The 12,932-nt window shown below is 32.2% G+C and overlaps 1 protein-coding gene across 9 annotated transcripts in view; it reads left to right on the top strand.

Moving 5' to 3' along the window:
* ADGRL3 (adhesion G protein-coupled receptor L3) overlaps positions 1 to 12,932 on the top strand; it is a 905,707-nt gene that overhangs the window by 554,959 nt on the left and 337,816 nt on the right. For all 9 annotated transcript variants that reach the window (XM_051964507.1, XM_051964499.1, XM_051964500.1 and 6 more), the window contains exon 6: positions 7,207 to 8,007. In XM_051964507.1, coding sequence (XP_051820467.1) covers positions 7,207 to 8,007 — 801 coding nt within the window. The remainder of the gene's footprint in view (positions 1 to 7,206; positions 8,008 to 12,932) is intronic.

Here is a 12,932-nt window from a genome sequence, read left to right on the forward strand (position 1 = left end):
CATGATCTGTCACTATTTTTCATCATTTTACCATTTTACTAGTAATTGAAAATTAACTGAGCTTGTATCCACAAATGTTTGAGCGGAAATGAAGGCTGTGTATTTGAGAAAGAGAAAGAGACAGACACATACACACACACACACACATACACACACACACAGAGAGAGAGAGAGAGAGAGAGAGAGAGAGAGAGAGAGAGAAAGAGAGATTCTAAAGTTTCTAAAACCATATTAGCATTATTAAAGCAAAAGTTTCCTAAGTCTCATTTAATGAACAAAAAGGTATTTCTGGCACTTAACAATTTCTGTAATTTGCAATGCAATTTGAAAAACCTTGGCAATACATGCATAGGTTCTCTGAACCATGTATTTTATAATTAAAGAATGCAATTCAAAGTAATGCATGTGATAGGGTCTTGGATAGAACTAATGACATCTTATTTCTATAAACAATAATGTCCTATGGATAATATCCATTTTATGAAGATTTGAGGATTAAAGAGCAAATGGACCTTCCCACTCCCCCTTATTCTCCATACAAAAGAAAGGAAAAGTCAGAATAAGAGAAAGTAATAAACATTTTATAGAGCTTACTTTGATCCAGGCACTGTCCTAAATACTTTACAAATATTATCTTATTGGATTTTCTTAACAACACTTTAAAGGTGTTGAATTTCCCTAGTTTATAGTTGAAGAAACTGAAGCAAACAGAGATTAAATGATTTGCCATGGGTCACATAACTAGTAAGTGTATGAACTAAAAGCCTAGATTTAATCAGTCGATGCTTATTAATGCCGTGGTTAGCATCAAGTCTGGAGAAACACAAAAGTTGTGCTTCTGTTACTACGGGGAAAACAGAATCCAAGTGGAAAGGGACATTCCAGGGCAATTAGTTGAACTAGTTCCTTATTTTACAGATGAGGAAACTGAGATTCAGGTAGATTAAATGATTATTTAGCTTACAATGGGAATGTGTATCATAGATGAATTTTGATACTAGGGCTTGTGCTTCTTTCCTTTATTCCAAATTGCTTCCCCCTCTTTATGGAGACGAGATAAATAATATTAACATCACCTTGGTGGATGATGTAAAACAAATGTTGAACATGTTATTCTAGCTATCCAAATCCAGGTTAATTTTCAGGCATGGATTTCGAAACTTTAAGAAATGAGAAATCTTTATCAGTTATCCTAGGAAAGTGATAGATAGGCAGTAACCATTGACATATCCTAAATATTAGCAACTTTGTCAGAAATATAGCATATCTGCTTTACCTTCCCTTTCCTTCTCCTTACCCTCATTCAAGGATTGGTGGTGGTGGTTATTTTAGTTGAAATTTATTATTCAGTTCACTTTGGTTTTGAAGACAACCAGTAATATGCTGAATAAACTATAACTAGTCATAAAATGGTCAAGATCAGTATAATTTTTTCCAAAGTAGAGATGCTCAATAAATCATAATTGTTAGCTCAGAACTATTATAGTGACAAGCCTCTCTTGAAGTATACAACATTTATCCATGCTCCATGAATTAAGACCAGAACCAATGACATTAAAGTAAATTTTCATTAGAATCAAAATGGAGTGGTACATGAGTAAAAATATTTTGAAAAAGCGAAAATATCCTTAAAGGCAAGATGATTTTCCAAAATGAGGAGAGCTGAAATATTGGTATTTCTTTGTATCTCTTACTAATACTCTTTCAGTCAATATTTCTTCAGAAGAGGACTTGTATTTTCCTTTACCACACCACTGGATAAAGAAAGATAGGGGGAGGGATAGAGGGAAGAGAGGAAGTGTGAGAAGAAGAGGTAGAGAGAAAGGGGGTGGGTGGGAAAGAGAGAGTACAAATAAAGGATTAACGCATCAATTTTGCATATCCTGACATAGTAAAATATGTAAAAACTGGAGGTAGCTCACATTAGCTCAGTATAACCAACTTTTAAAATTTTATTGTGAATATTTGCATCTCAGAAATCAGCAAATGCTGATCAGAACATGATTTATTGTTTTGTTCATTCTCTAGATATAATAAAGTGATTTAAAAATATTAATAATCACTTTAAATTCAGAAGCATCTCATATTCTTTTTTTTTTCCAGAGACTCGGTTGTACAATGTTTCCCTCCATTAGATTGTATGCTCCTTGAGAATAGGGACTGTTCTGTCTTTGATATATTTATCATATATAACAAGCATAGTGCTTGTTATATATGATAAATACTTAAATTCTTGTTGATCAGTTGATTTATTTCAAGATTAATAGTCTAGAAGATGGATTTACTTTTTTAAGGGAGAAGGTTATATTCCTATATATATATATGTGTGTGTGAAGTTTAGAATTTAAATGCCAATCAACAGAACTGATGAAGCTGGAAAACTCTTCCCTAGGCTGTAACATCCCTAGAGGAATTTAGAACAAGGAAAATGTTTTAATGTTCCTTTTTCAAATACACAGATATAATCAAAAGAACTTTTAATTCCTTTTGATATAGGTATTTATGTTGAAAATAAATTGCATGTCATAATGAAGGCTTAACATTTATAGTAGACATGGAAATGTAATTTTTAAAAATAAATAATTGTTTTGTTGATCTTTTTAAATTCCAACCAGTCCCAAATGACTCCCTTATATTCCCCATAGAATGTTCTCATGTAAAAAGAAGTAGAGTTAAGGGGGGAGGAGGAGTGAAGAACATAGTACTCAAGTATGGCAGTATATAATCTTATTCTGAATTTGTAACCTATTATCTTTCTATTAAAATGCACAAGGCATGCTTCACCAGCAATGTACCACATTTATGAGAATTTTGATACCCTCCAGTATGTTTTCACTCTCATTGTTGTAGTTATTGTATAACTTATTTCCCCTGGTTTTTCATATGTTAGTTTATTTCATACAAGTCTTCAGAGAATGAAACTTTTAAAATGTGCAATTAGCACACAAATGCTTTCTCCTACATTTGACTATCAGTTATATGATGGCTACAGAGATACTCTTCATTTCCAGATTTAATTCAAAGAATTGACTGGCCTTAGTATTCTCCTCTGTGAATCAACACCTGAGAAACTGCCATTCTAGCTCTTTTCCCTGTTTAATTTAAGCCTTTATCTGAGAAATATGGAAACATTCAATCAATCCATTGCATGCTGTGGGTGCTCCATGAAGATTGTCAGCAGTGATAAATCATGGTAGTCTCTAGGCCATCAGGAAGAGCTCTTGAAATAACATGAAGTATGACGTGGAGGTATTTATATAGTTATTTACTTGGAAGAATTTTAAAGAGTCATAACTATTATTCTGTTATGTACAAATATTTTTGAGATACTAATTTATATCATAGTTTGATACTGGTTGAGAATCTCTTTTATACTTAATAGAGAAATATCAGTGATATCTTTAGAGTTCCTGGAAAAAGAGAGAGGACACACATACACATACAGAAAGAGGGGGAGGGAGAGGGAAAGGAAAAGAAAAGGGGAAGGGGAAGGGGAAGGGAGAGAGGAAGAAGAGGGAGAGAAATTAACTTAGAGCAGGAAAAAAAAAACATTTAAAATTTGTCCATTATTTAATGAACCTACTTGTCTGTGGTTCAGGTCCCCCCCCAAAGCCAGATTTTCTCCCACCATTTTCCACTTCCAGGTAGTTAATTCACATTGTAAGGATTGTTGTTTTAAAAGACATTTTCTTCCTGATACTCATTGTGCTTCATATTACCTTTAATTACTTAGTGTATCCCAATCATTTTTTTTCTTCTTCAGTGACTTAGGGCATTGATTTTAATTATCAACTCTAGCCATTAAATTTGTTGTATTTTTTTTAGTCACTGTAATTACTTTGTTCTCATGGAGCTAAAGCCTTGTTTAAGGGGACAGGAAAATTCTTTATATATGAAGTTGGTGCAGTAACTTTATCATTTCCAACAATTTGCCTTGACTTCCTTTGTACTCAGAAAAATTATAATGTCCATGATTCCAAGCATCTCACTTATTATGATTCCCTATACTTTCCTCCCTTCCACAGTTTGTGTTCCAACTATAATGGTTCTACTTTCTATTCCTTGCACATCCTAGGCCATTTCCCATCTTTGGACTTGTGCACCATTGTGTCCATGGCTTAAATGTTTTTCCAGCCCTACACCACTACCAACCTAACTGCTAGTGCTTTCTCTTCTCTTCTTGCCTTTCTTTTTTTTTAATCTCTGGAGCTTAGCACAGTCCTTAGGACATAGTAAATGCTTAGAAAATTCCTGTTGATTGACAGTATCTAAATAGTAATGTTCTATAACTTATACGGCCTAGATATTCAGAATTTATTCAGTGTTTCATGTTAAGATAGTATCCAAGTTAAATATCTAAGATTTGAGCAATGTGGGTATATCAATGCTGATCCCCACATAATGATTATAGATGCTTTTCCTATTAAAGAAAATAATTATATTCCATATAGCATATGATATTTGTGTGGGCAGGGAAAGAAAAGATATTCCACAAAAGTTTTCAGTTCCTTTCATTTAATGCCTAAATGTAACCTTATTGTATGTCTATCTCAGAAATATGTTAGTTCATAGAAATCTATTCTTTAGCCTGGGAAATTAGTTTCAAATTAAAGGTTCTGTTCAGTAGATCAGTTTCTGAGATGGATATAGAAAAGGCTACTAATTTAAACAGTTCTGTGTTTAGTATGTAATAGTATGTGATAAGTGGAACTAGCTAAATTATTAGAAAGCCTTTTGTTACAGTATCTGAGCTACCCTTATAAATGGAAATATTGATATTCCTGTTATGAATATTGTATATCCCTTTTCTATGGTCTGGTATACTATTGTATTTATTCTCTTAATTTGATGATTTTTTGTCTTATATTTCAGTTTTTTAATTTAAAAATTATATAAGGTATTTATTTTAAATTGAGCTTGAATTAGAGGAATGAATTTTAACCAATTAATGTCCTGTGAATTACATATGAAATAAATTAATATTTCCTTTAAATTTGAAAGAGGTAAAGATAAAGGTGCCTAGATAATACCGTACCATTAATCTATTCTCTTTTCTTCTTTCTCTCTTTACTTCTCTCTCTCCAATAGAAGTGGAACAAAAAGGTAATTAAATACCTTTCATAAATTATATATATATATATTACTTATTTTAGGCTAAGTTATTTAACAGTTTAACATATAGTTTAAATATTTTTGTCATTAATTTTTACCTATTTATGAAAGCTTATTTAGTCCCTCTGCTGCTCAACTTCACTAAATAGATCATTAAGATTAATTAGTGGCAGTTTAAACCCTTTATACTAAAGAATATTTTTTTTAAAGAAGTTTTATTTTATTCCCATTATTTGCTAGAAAATATTTTGCCTTTTTTCTATAGTGGTGATAGATAGTGATTTTATTAGTACGCGCATATATATAGAGACATTTACATGCCCAAATATACAAATATTTATATATATATGCATATATATGTATATGTATATGTGCATGTATATGCTAGATTATTTGGCCCAGCTTTGTTTTGCTGTATATCCTTTCCCTGTCCTTGCTTATTTGTTGGTGGGAGGGGGAGGAAGGACTCTTTTGAAACACACTAAAATAAATCCACTCTATATCCAAAACCTATTGGTTTGCATATAATAAAGGCCTGGACCCTTAACAGAAATGATGTTGTAGGGCAACATATTTATAACAGTAAAATTGAAAAATCTTTACAAGACATTTTAATAGAATAAAATAAAAACTAACTCAATGGTGAGATGCTTTAAGTCATATGCAAAGCCATTTTGATTTTCCTTCCTTTAGGAAAACAAAGTGGTCGATTTCTCCCCCTGACTCCCATTTTTTATTCTGGAAAAAAAGAAAAGATTTGGTTTTCCAGTAATTGTTTTCCATTTTAAAACCTAACAACATTCCTTGCTGATCATCTTACATTTGTTTTGCCTTGTATGTATGCTTAAGATTTCTGCTAATGAGCTTATTACTAATGGCTTTGTCAAGTTTGGGTCAAGGGGAGAATAGCCTATAATATACTAAATTATGGCTCAGCATTCAAATATGTTGAAAAAACTTAATTTGCCCTCCTACTACAATTCTCTGTTTCACAAACATAAGACATGATTCTTTTTCAGAACATTTTTTTGCACCAATTTTCAAGCAGTTTTGAATAGGTAAACCAACCAAAGAGTCTCATGCTTCCTCCCACCTTTTGGGCGACATATGCTACTGAATTATACTAAAACCTGAGTGTCAGCCTAATTGCTGGCTATTTTCAATCTGAAGTTTGAGCAGCAAAAGACCATGGTAAATGGTACTATTCTTTTACGCTCCTGTCACGTAACATTAGAAGGTACATGCTTTTAAATTCAAATACTACTATATTTAACAGGACATTTTTAACTGATTAAAATCTAGAGCTTGGGTTCCTCTCAATGAACTTCCCACCTTTTTCTTCTTTCCTCATTCCTTTCTTCCTTCCCTCTTTTCTTTCCTGCCTTCTCTTTCTCCTTCCAGTACCCATCCATCACTCATTATTTAATTGTGTGGATTGCATGCTTTATGTGCATTATAGCAGCTTTGGGAGTCCTTTTTGCTAGCTGAATTGGTGATCTCTTTTCGGACTCTACTTTTGCTTTAAGCATTCTTGTAAATGACTAGGGGATTGCCTTTTGCTTCTTAATGATACCTATTAAATTGTTCATACTACTTGGGCTATAAGGATGGATCGTTTATTGCAACTTTACAGGAAATTCATGAGTGGACTGTTTTTTTAATTGCATGAAAATGTTTCTAGGAATCACCTTTTTATTTAAATTACAAACTAGAGAGAACATTTGTGTACATATGCATATATAGACACTATATATATGTACACATATTAAAACATTGGAATTACATGTATGCAAAGAGGAATGCTGCAAGTAAGTACAGTTACTGTACAAACAGACTTAAATACAGTAACCAAAGAGAAACAAAATTATTTTGAAAAGTCAAAATCAAAGAGGAAAAATAATTCCTGCTTTAGGAAGAACAGCAGATAAACAAATCATTTGTATCTCCAGTAGCTTTTTGGTGGGTGTTTCTGATATTGAACTAGTAATTTAATATTAGATTCCAAAATGATGAGGAATAATAATACTTGCCAAAATACAGAAATTAATTGTATTTATCTCTCTCTCTTTTTTTTTAAACTTTTCCTCCTGACAGTTTTTCTTTGTCCTGGACTACTCAAAGGCGTATACCAGAGCGAACACTTGTTTGAGTCTGATCACCAGTCCGGGGCATGGTGCAAGGACCCCCTTCAGGCTTCAGACAAGATTTATTACATGCCCTGGACTCCTTATAGGACGGACACCCTCACAGAATACTCATCCAAGGATGATTTTATTGCTGGAAGGCCAACAACAACTTACAAGCTCCCTCACCGAGTTGATGGAACAGGATTTGTAGTCTATGATGGAGCTTTGTTCTTCAACAAGGAACGCACAAGAAACATAGTTAAGTTTGATTTGCGGACTAGGATAAAAAGTGGGGAAGCTATCATAGCTAATGCTAATTACCATGACACATCCCCTTACCGGTGGGGAGGCAAGTCTGACATAGACCTGGCAGTAGATGAGAATGGGCTATGGGTCATCTATGCAACAGAACAGAACAATGGCAAAATTGTCATTAGCCAATTGAACCCTTATACTTTAAGGATTGAAGGGACATGGGATACAGCCTATGATAAAAGGTCAGCTTCCAATGCATTTATGATTTGTGGGATTTTGTATGTGGTCAAATCTGTATATGAAGATGATGACAATGAAGCTACGGGGAATAAGATAGACTATATTTACAACACCGACCAAAGTAAAGATAGTTTGGTGGATGTACCCTTTCCAAACTCATACCAGTACATAGCCGCTGTGGATTATAACCCTCGGGACAATCTACTTTATGTGTGGAACAATTATCATGTTGTGAAGTACTCTTTGGATTTTGGACCTCTGGACAGCAGATCAGGTGAGTCTGCCTTTGGGCATCCTTTCTCTATTCCAAAACTGTATATGGGGTGCGGACTTGCAGGTCATTCAAAATTTGAAGAAGAGTATCTTTCCAACTTTGAAATTGTGGTTCAAAACAAATCAAATAGCTGTTGATTGCTATCTCTATGTAAAAGTTTTGGTGAAAATCAAAAACTGACTTATCAATGACTGCCTCTTCTAAGCACTAAGGGTATGTATTTGGGCTATGCTTTTGAAATAGTTGACCAATTTAAATGATCTGATTCTTTGGTGATCTTGTGTTTTCTACCATATTGTAGTCGTATGATGTATAAAAATCCTTCTTTGTGAATAATCCATGTCTATTATGCATGCTCCTTGCAAACAAAAACTGTCATAATCCAGAATAAAAATTCAAGTCCAGTCCTCCTCTGAAGAAAACTGACCTAGAGTTAGAAGATCTTGCTGAAAGGCTTAGTGTTTCTAGTTGCTTGCTTTTTAACTATGATCCCAATCACTAAAACTCTCTGTACTTCTGTTTCATCATCTATAAGATGAAAATTCTATTTATGCTAGCAATCTCACAGAATTGAGGAAAACTATAAAATACTATGCAACATGAACTATCCTTATTACTGTCATTATTTTCTTGCTATACGAAGCTCCGGATGCAATCCTTTCCATATGATAGATGCTTAATAAATGGTTAATTGAACATAATGCTAGCTTTTCTATAATCCCCATTGAGTATTTCATAGCCCTTGTCAAAATTTAAAATAAAACTATATTCAAGTACATATACTTCAGAAGTATAGGTGATTGCAATTTGATCTATTCTGCAAATAAACATCATTTCAAATAAACATTCTGCAAATAAACATCAGTCCACAAACGAGTCTGGGACAAACTATACAATCAGCTATTATGAAGGCTTCATAACTCTTGCCTTTGCATTTTGGACTACAACATGATATCTTCTTTCCTTTTTTTATTTTTATAAAGCCATTGACTTATGTTCTTTTTCATTACTTCCTCTTTTTATTCTTATTTAAAATAGTGTCTACAAAGCTCACTGTAGAAGAACAGGGAGGTCATTTCAAATATTTTAAAAGAATTCATTCAAGTGATGAGGAGATATAAAGGGGAATAGCAAAGATGGCAACAAATTTGCCATTGGGACTAGTGAACCCAAGGATATAATAACAACAAAGATAGTTTCCATTTTGTTATTTGTTAAAGGAATATTTCTGGATAACTCACAAATGCCTCATTTCTGGTTCAACTGATTTCAATGAAAAGTAGACAAGGCTATTCATTTGGAAGTGGATTAACCTTCCTGAAAGTCCTTTAATATCTATGAGAAATAAAGCAATATTTTCATTTTATCCATCTAGACCTTTCATATTTATAGTTCCATCCTTCTAGGCTTCCTGTATTTAAACAGACAATGATTTTCTTCAAGTTAAATAACTTCAAGTCAAGTAAGTAGGTCAATGACTTTTCCTGGCCATTCACTGTTTTTTTTTTTTTTTAATTTAAATAATGTGGTACTCTGTCCCACTTCAACTAATTTTGTGATGAAAATTTGTTTCTAAATTTTTAGTGCCAGACAGCATTAAGTCCATCTCAATTATGAAATTTAATCTTTGAAAATGAGTTACTACAATAGTCTTGTTAGAATGATTCCATTTTCTCAGAAATATCTACAAATTGTATTCACAGACTATACATGGTGTATATAAGTGAATACATCTACTTTGTATTGTAATTATATACATACTCTGGATGAAACATTAGTAGTAAATTGAAGAAAATTTAAATACTTAACATATATATGAAATTAAACAAAAACAAAAAGTTTAGAAAAAGTGTCAATGACTTTGTTTTTTAAAAGCCAGTTTTTGTAATGATAAATATAATGAAAATGATAAAATTCTACTTTTGACCTATATTGCTAATTTAACCTAGGTGATTATATTTCCACTTCAACAACAAAAATAACAATGAAGACTTATGTCCATTTTGCAAAAATGGAGGTTTCACCTGGATTAAATTTACAAATGCTTATAAAAATATCCATTTTCATGCATCAATGCCCTGATTAAAAAGCTAATAATTTGGCACAGTTTTAATGTAATTGAGAGGTGTAAAGAACACATTTAGAAGTAAATTTTCTGCATGGTATGTGGAATATGAGCGTTTCAATTAACATTAAGAGGAATTTTGATGTAATCCACACAAATAATTCTGTCTTCCATTTAGAAGATTTGTATGTAAGTATGTGTATGTATATATAGAAATATTCTTTTCATATAAAAATTTTCTTGGACATATTTGTTTTTACTCCAAATGCTGATAATGTTCTTCATGGGAAGTGAATTCTTTCCTTGTTGTAATTACTTTTCTCCTTTAAAATGTGTGAATAATATGATTGTATTTTAGATTAATTTGTATATTATTGAGAGCAAATAGTTTAGGGAAGTAATAATTCTACTAACTAAAATGATGGGTAACTTAAAAGTGAATGGGAAAAACAACAACAACCAAAAATATGTTCATGTAAGCCATGTATATGTGACTATGATTTAAATCAAATAAAGTAAGTTTCCAATAAAGAAAATCTTAGAAATTTTACCTAGAACAGACATAAAATTATTAAATCCAATTCTTCTTATAAATGAGAAAACACATTACGAAGGGTCAATGACTCATACAGAATAAGAAATTGAGCCTGATTTCACATCTACTACCCATTCAACTCTGTCACAACGTGTATTTATTTAGGAAGACATTTGAACATTGGTGGACAGATCTTATAATACAGAGAAAAACTAAGTTAAGAAATAGGATAGATTAAGAAACAAAAAATTGCCACTGAAACCAATTATGTCCTTAAAAGGATGAAATTGAGATAAGTGCCTAAACTGACCAAATACATGAAAAAGAGATCTATATACTTCCTTAGGGAAGCAAATTTTCCTCCAAGACATAAGAAAAGGAGGAGATAAGAAATGCTGCTATTGATCATTTGAAAGAAGTTTTTGAAGCTTCCTTCTTAGTGAAATACAAAGATTAGAATTCTGATATAATTATGAAGGTTAGAGATTTTTTGAAGGAGGTGAAGAAAAAAAGTTACATCTTCCAAATCTGAATATATGATCCCATGACCTAGTACAGAAGGAAACTTATAACTTTCCTGAGAATGTGCTCTCTTAAATATACATTCTGAATAAAGTTGAAAAAAATCTGATAAGTTTCTCCATTTATTATCTTAGATAATATAGACATAGACTTTGGGCTTTATGATTACACATATTTTCACTTTTGTTGAAAGATTCTTTTCTCACCTCTTGTCATTTGCCTTTACAAAAGAAGGTAAGATGAAAGAGAGAGCAAGTGATTTTTAACTCCATAGCAGGGACATAGGAAGAGGCATTAAGAAGTCATCAGAGTATTGGTCTGGATGCTCTCAATATGAGGATAGAAAAGAAAAGGTAGTGTTCAGTTAGAGAATTAGTTTTAAGAGGAGGACAACAATGAATTTCTGAAGTTGGCATAAGTAAATAGAGAGGATTTGTGCTGGTGATTAGTGAAAACAGGAGCTTGAGTTAGGAGTAAAATATTAGATTTGAATCTAAATACAGAGGTTGGAAGCCTTGTGAGAGAGGCTTTACTGTACACTTTAGTTATTGACATTATAGTCAGCAGCAAGATAAGTGTCGTTGTTTTGTTGTTAGTATCCACCTACTAGAAATGCCAGTACAGAACGAACAAGATGGAAGATATAAAATCAGAATTTTCCCTATGAAACTTAAGCTAAATTAGGGGCTCATCTGAGATAATGTTCGCATTTCTATCCCCGAGAAAAGAATGCCCTAATGGGCACTGGCCAACCTAACAAATACAATTACCCTTTCTGAATTCTTTTAAATGCAAATATGCAACCATTTTTTTCTATAGCTTTTACAAAATGTCATTAGAAAAAAAAATGAATCAGCACTCTTGTTATTACTGTTTAGCATTTATATGGCATTTTATATTTGCAATACTTTTTTATTATTAATCTAGCTGTATTTCACATATTAAGGACTATACACATTCTCAGTTTACAAATGGCTTGTATTCTAAAAGTGTGTCAATAATTTAGTTGTATGAAACTTTAGGTGATATTTTTTTCTGAAGAAAAACAAGATTGTAAATTGTAAGTTTTCAGGCAAGACTAAAATTTCAGTTTAACCTGTGGTATGACTGAAATACTTTACATTTTCAATATGAAAAGATGGGAAACAATATTGGTATAATACAAGTCATTAAATGAAGTATCAAGTTTATAAGAAATGTTTTTAAGGTATATATCAAATGTTGGCATTAAAAGCAGATGGAAAAGTAGTTGGAAACTTGCACAGTAACTTTGATGATTTATAGCAATGTATCTTTTTAAATTAAGCTTTTTTCCCTTAAAACCCATTACTTTCTTTTTGTTGGTATACAAGAATTGATGTTATACTTAACCATATCTAGGTATGTTTCTGTCTCACAAATGGAAAAGATGAAAAAAGATTTTTCTTGAGTTGGGAATCATAATTTAAGTTAATATAATATAAAAACAAGAACTACAAGAGAGTTTAATGAATAGAAACTTGAAAGGGAAAAAAGTATGTGTATTTGAGAAATAGATTGGCAAGGTTGAATTAACTTATTGGTGAAAGAAAAGGGGGAATTAAAAAAAGAGGTATTGTAGGAAAGACAGCTCTGAGATTCTACAGTCATCTCAGAACAATTTGGTTTCTGCTAAAGGCAAGGTTGATGAGAAGGCCAATGGAACAGGGACTCAGGGTAGGCTTTGAGAAACACTAGCCAATTATTTCTATCCTAATATTTTAAAAATCAGCATTTATCACTTATAGAGACCCTCTCTAACATCCAAAGATATATGTTGGAAAG

The sequence above is a fragment of the Antechinus flavipes genome, chromosome 6 (assembly GCF_016432865.1).
Source record: "Antechinus flavipes isolate AdamAnt ecotype Samford, QLD, Australia chromosome 6, AdamAnt_v2, whole genome shotgun sequence".
Classification (NCBI taxonomy): domain Eukaryota; kingdom Metazoa; phylum Chordata; class Mammalia; order Dasyuromorphia; family Dasyuridae; genus Antechinus; species Antechinus flavipes.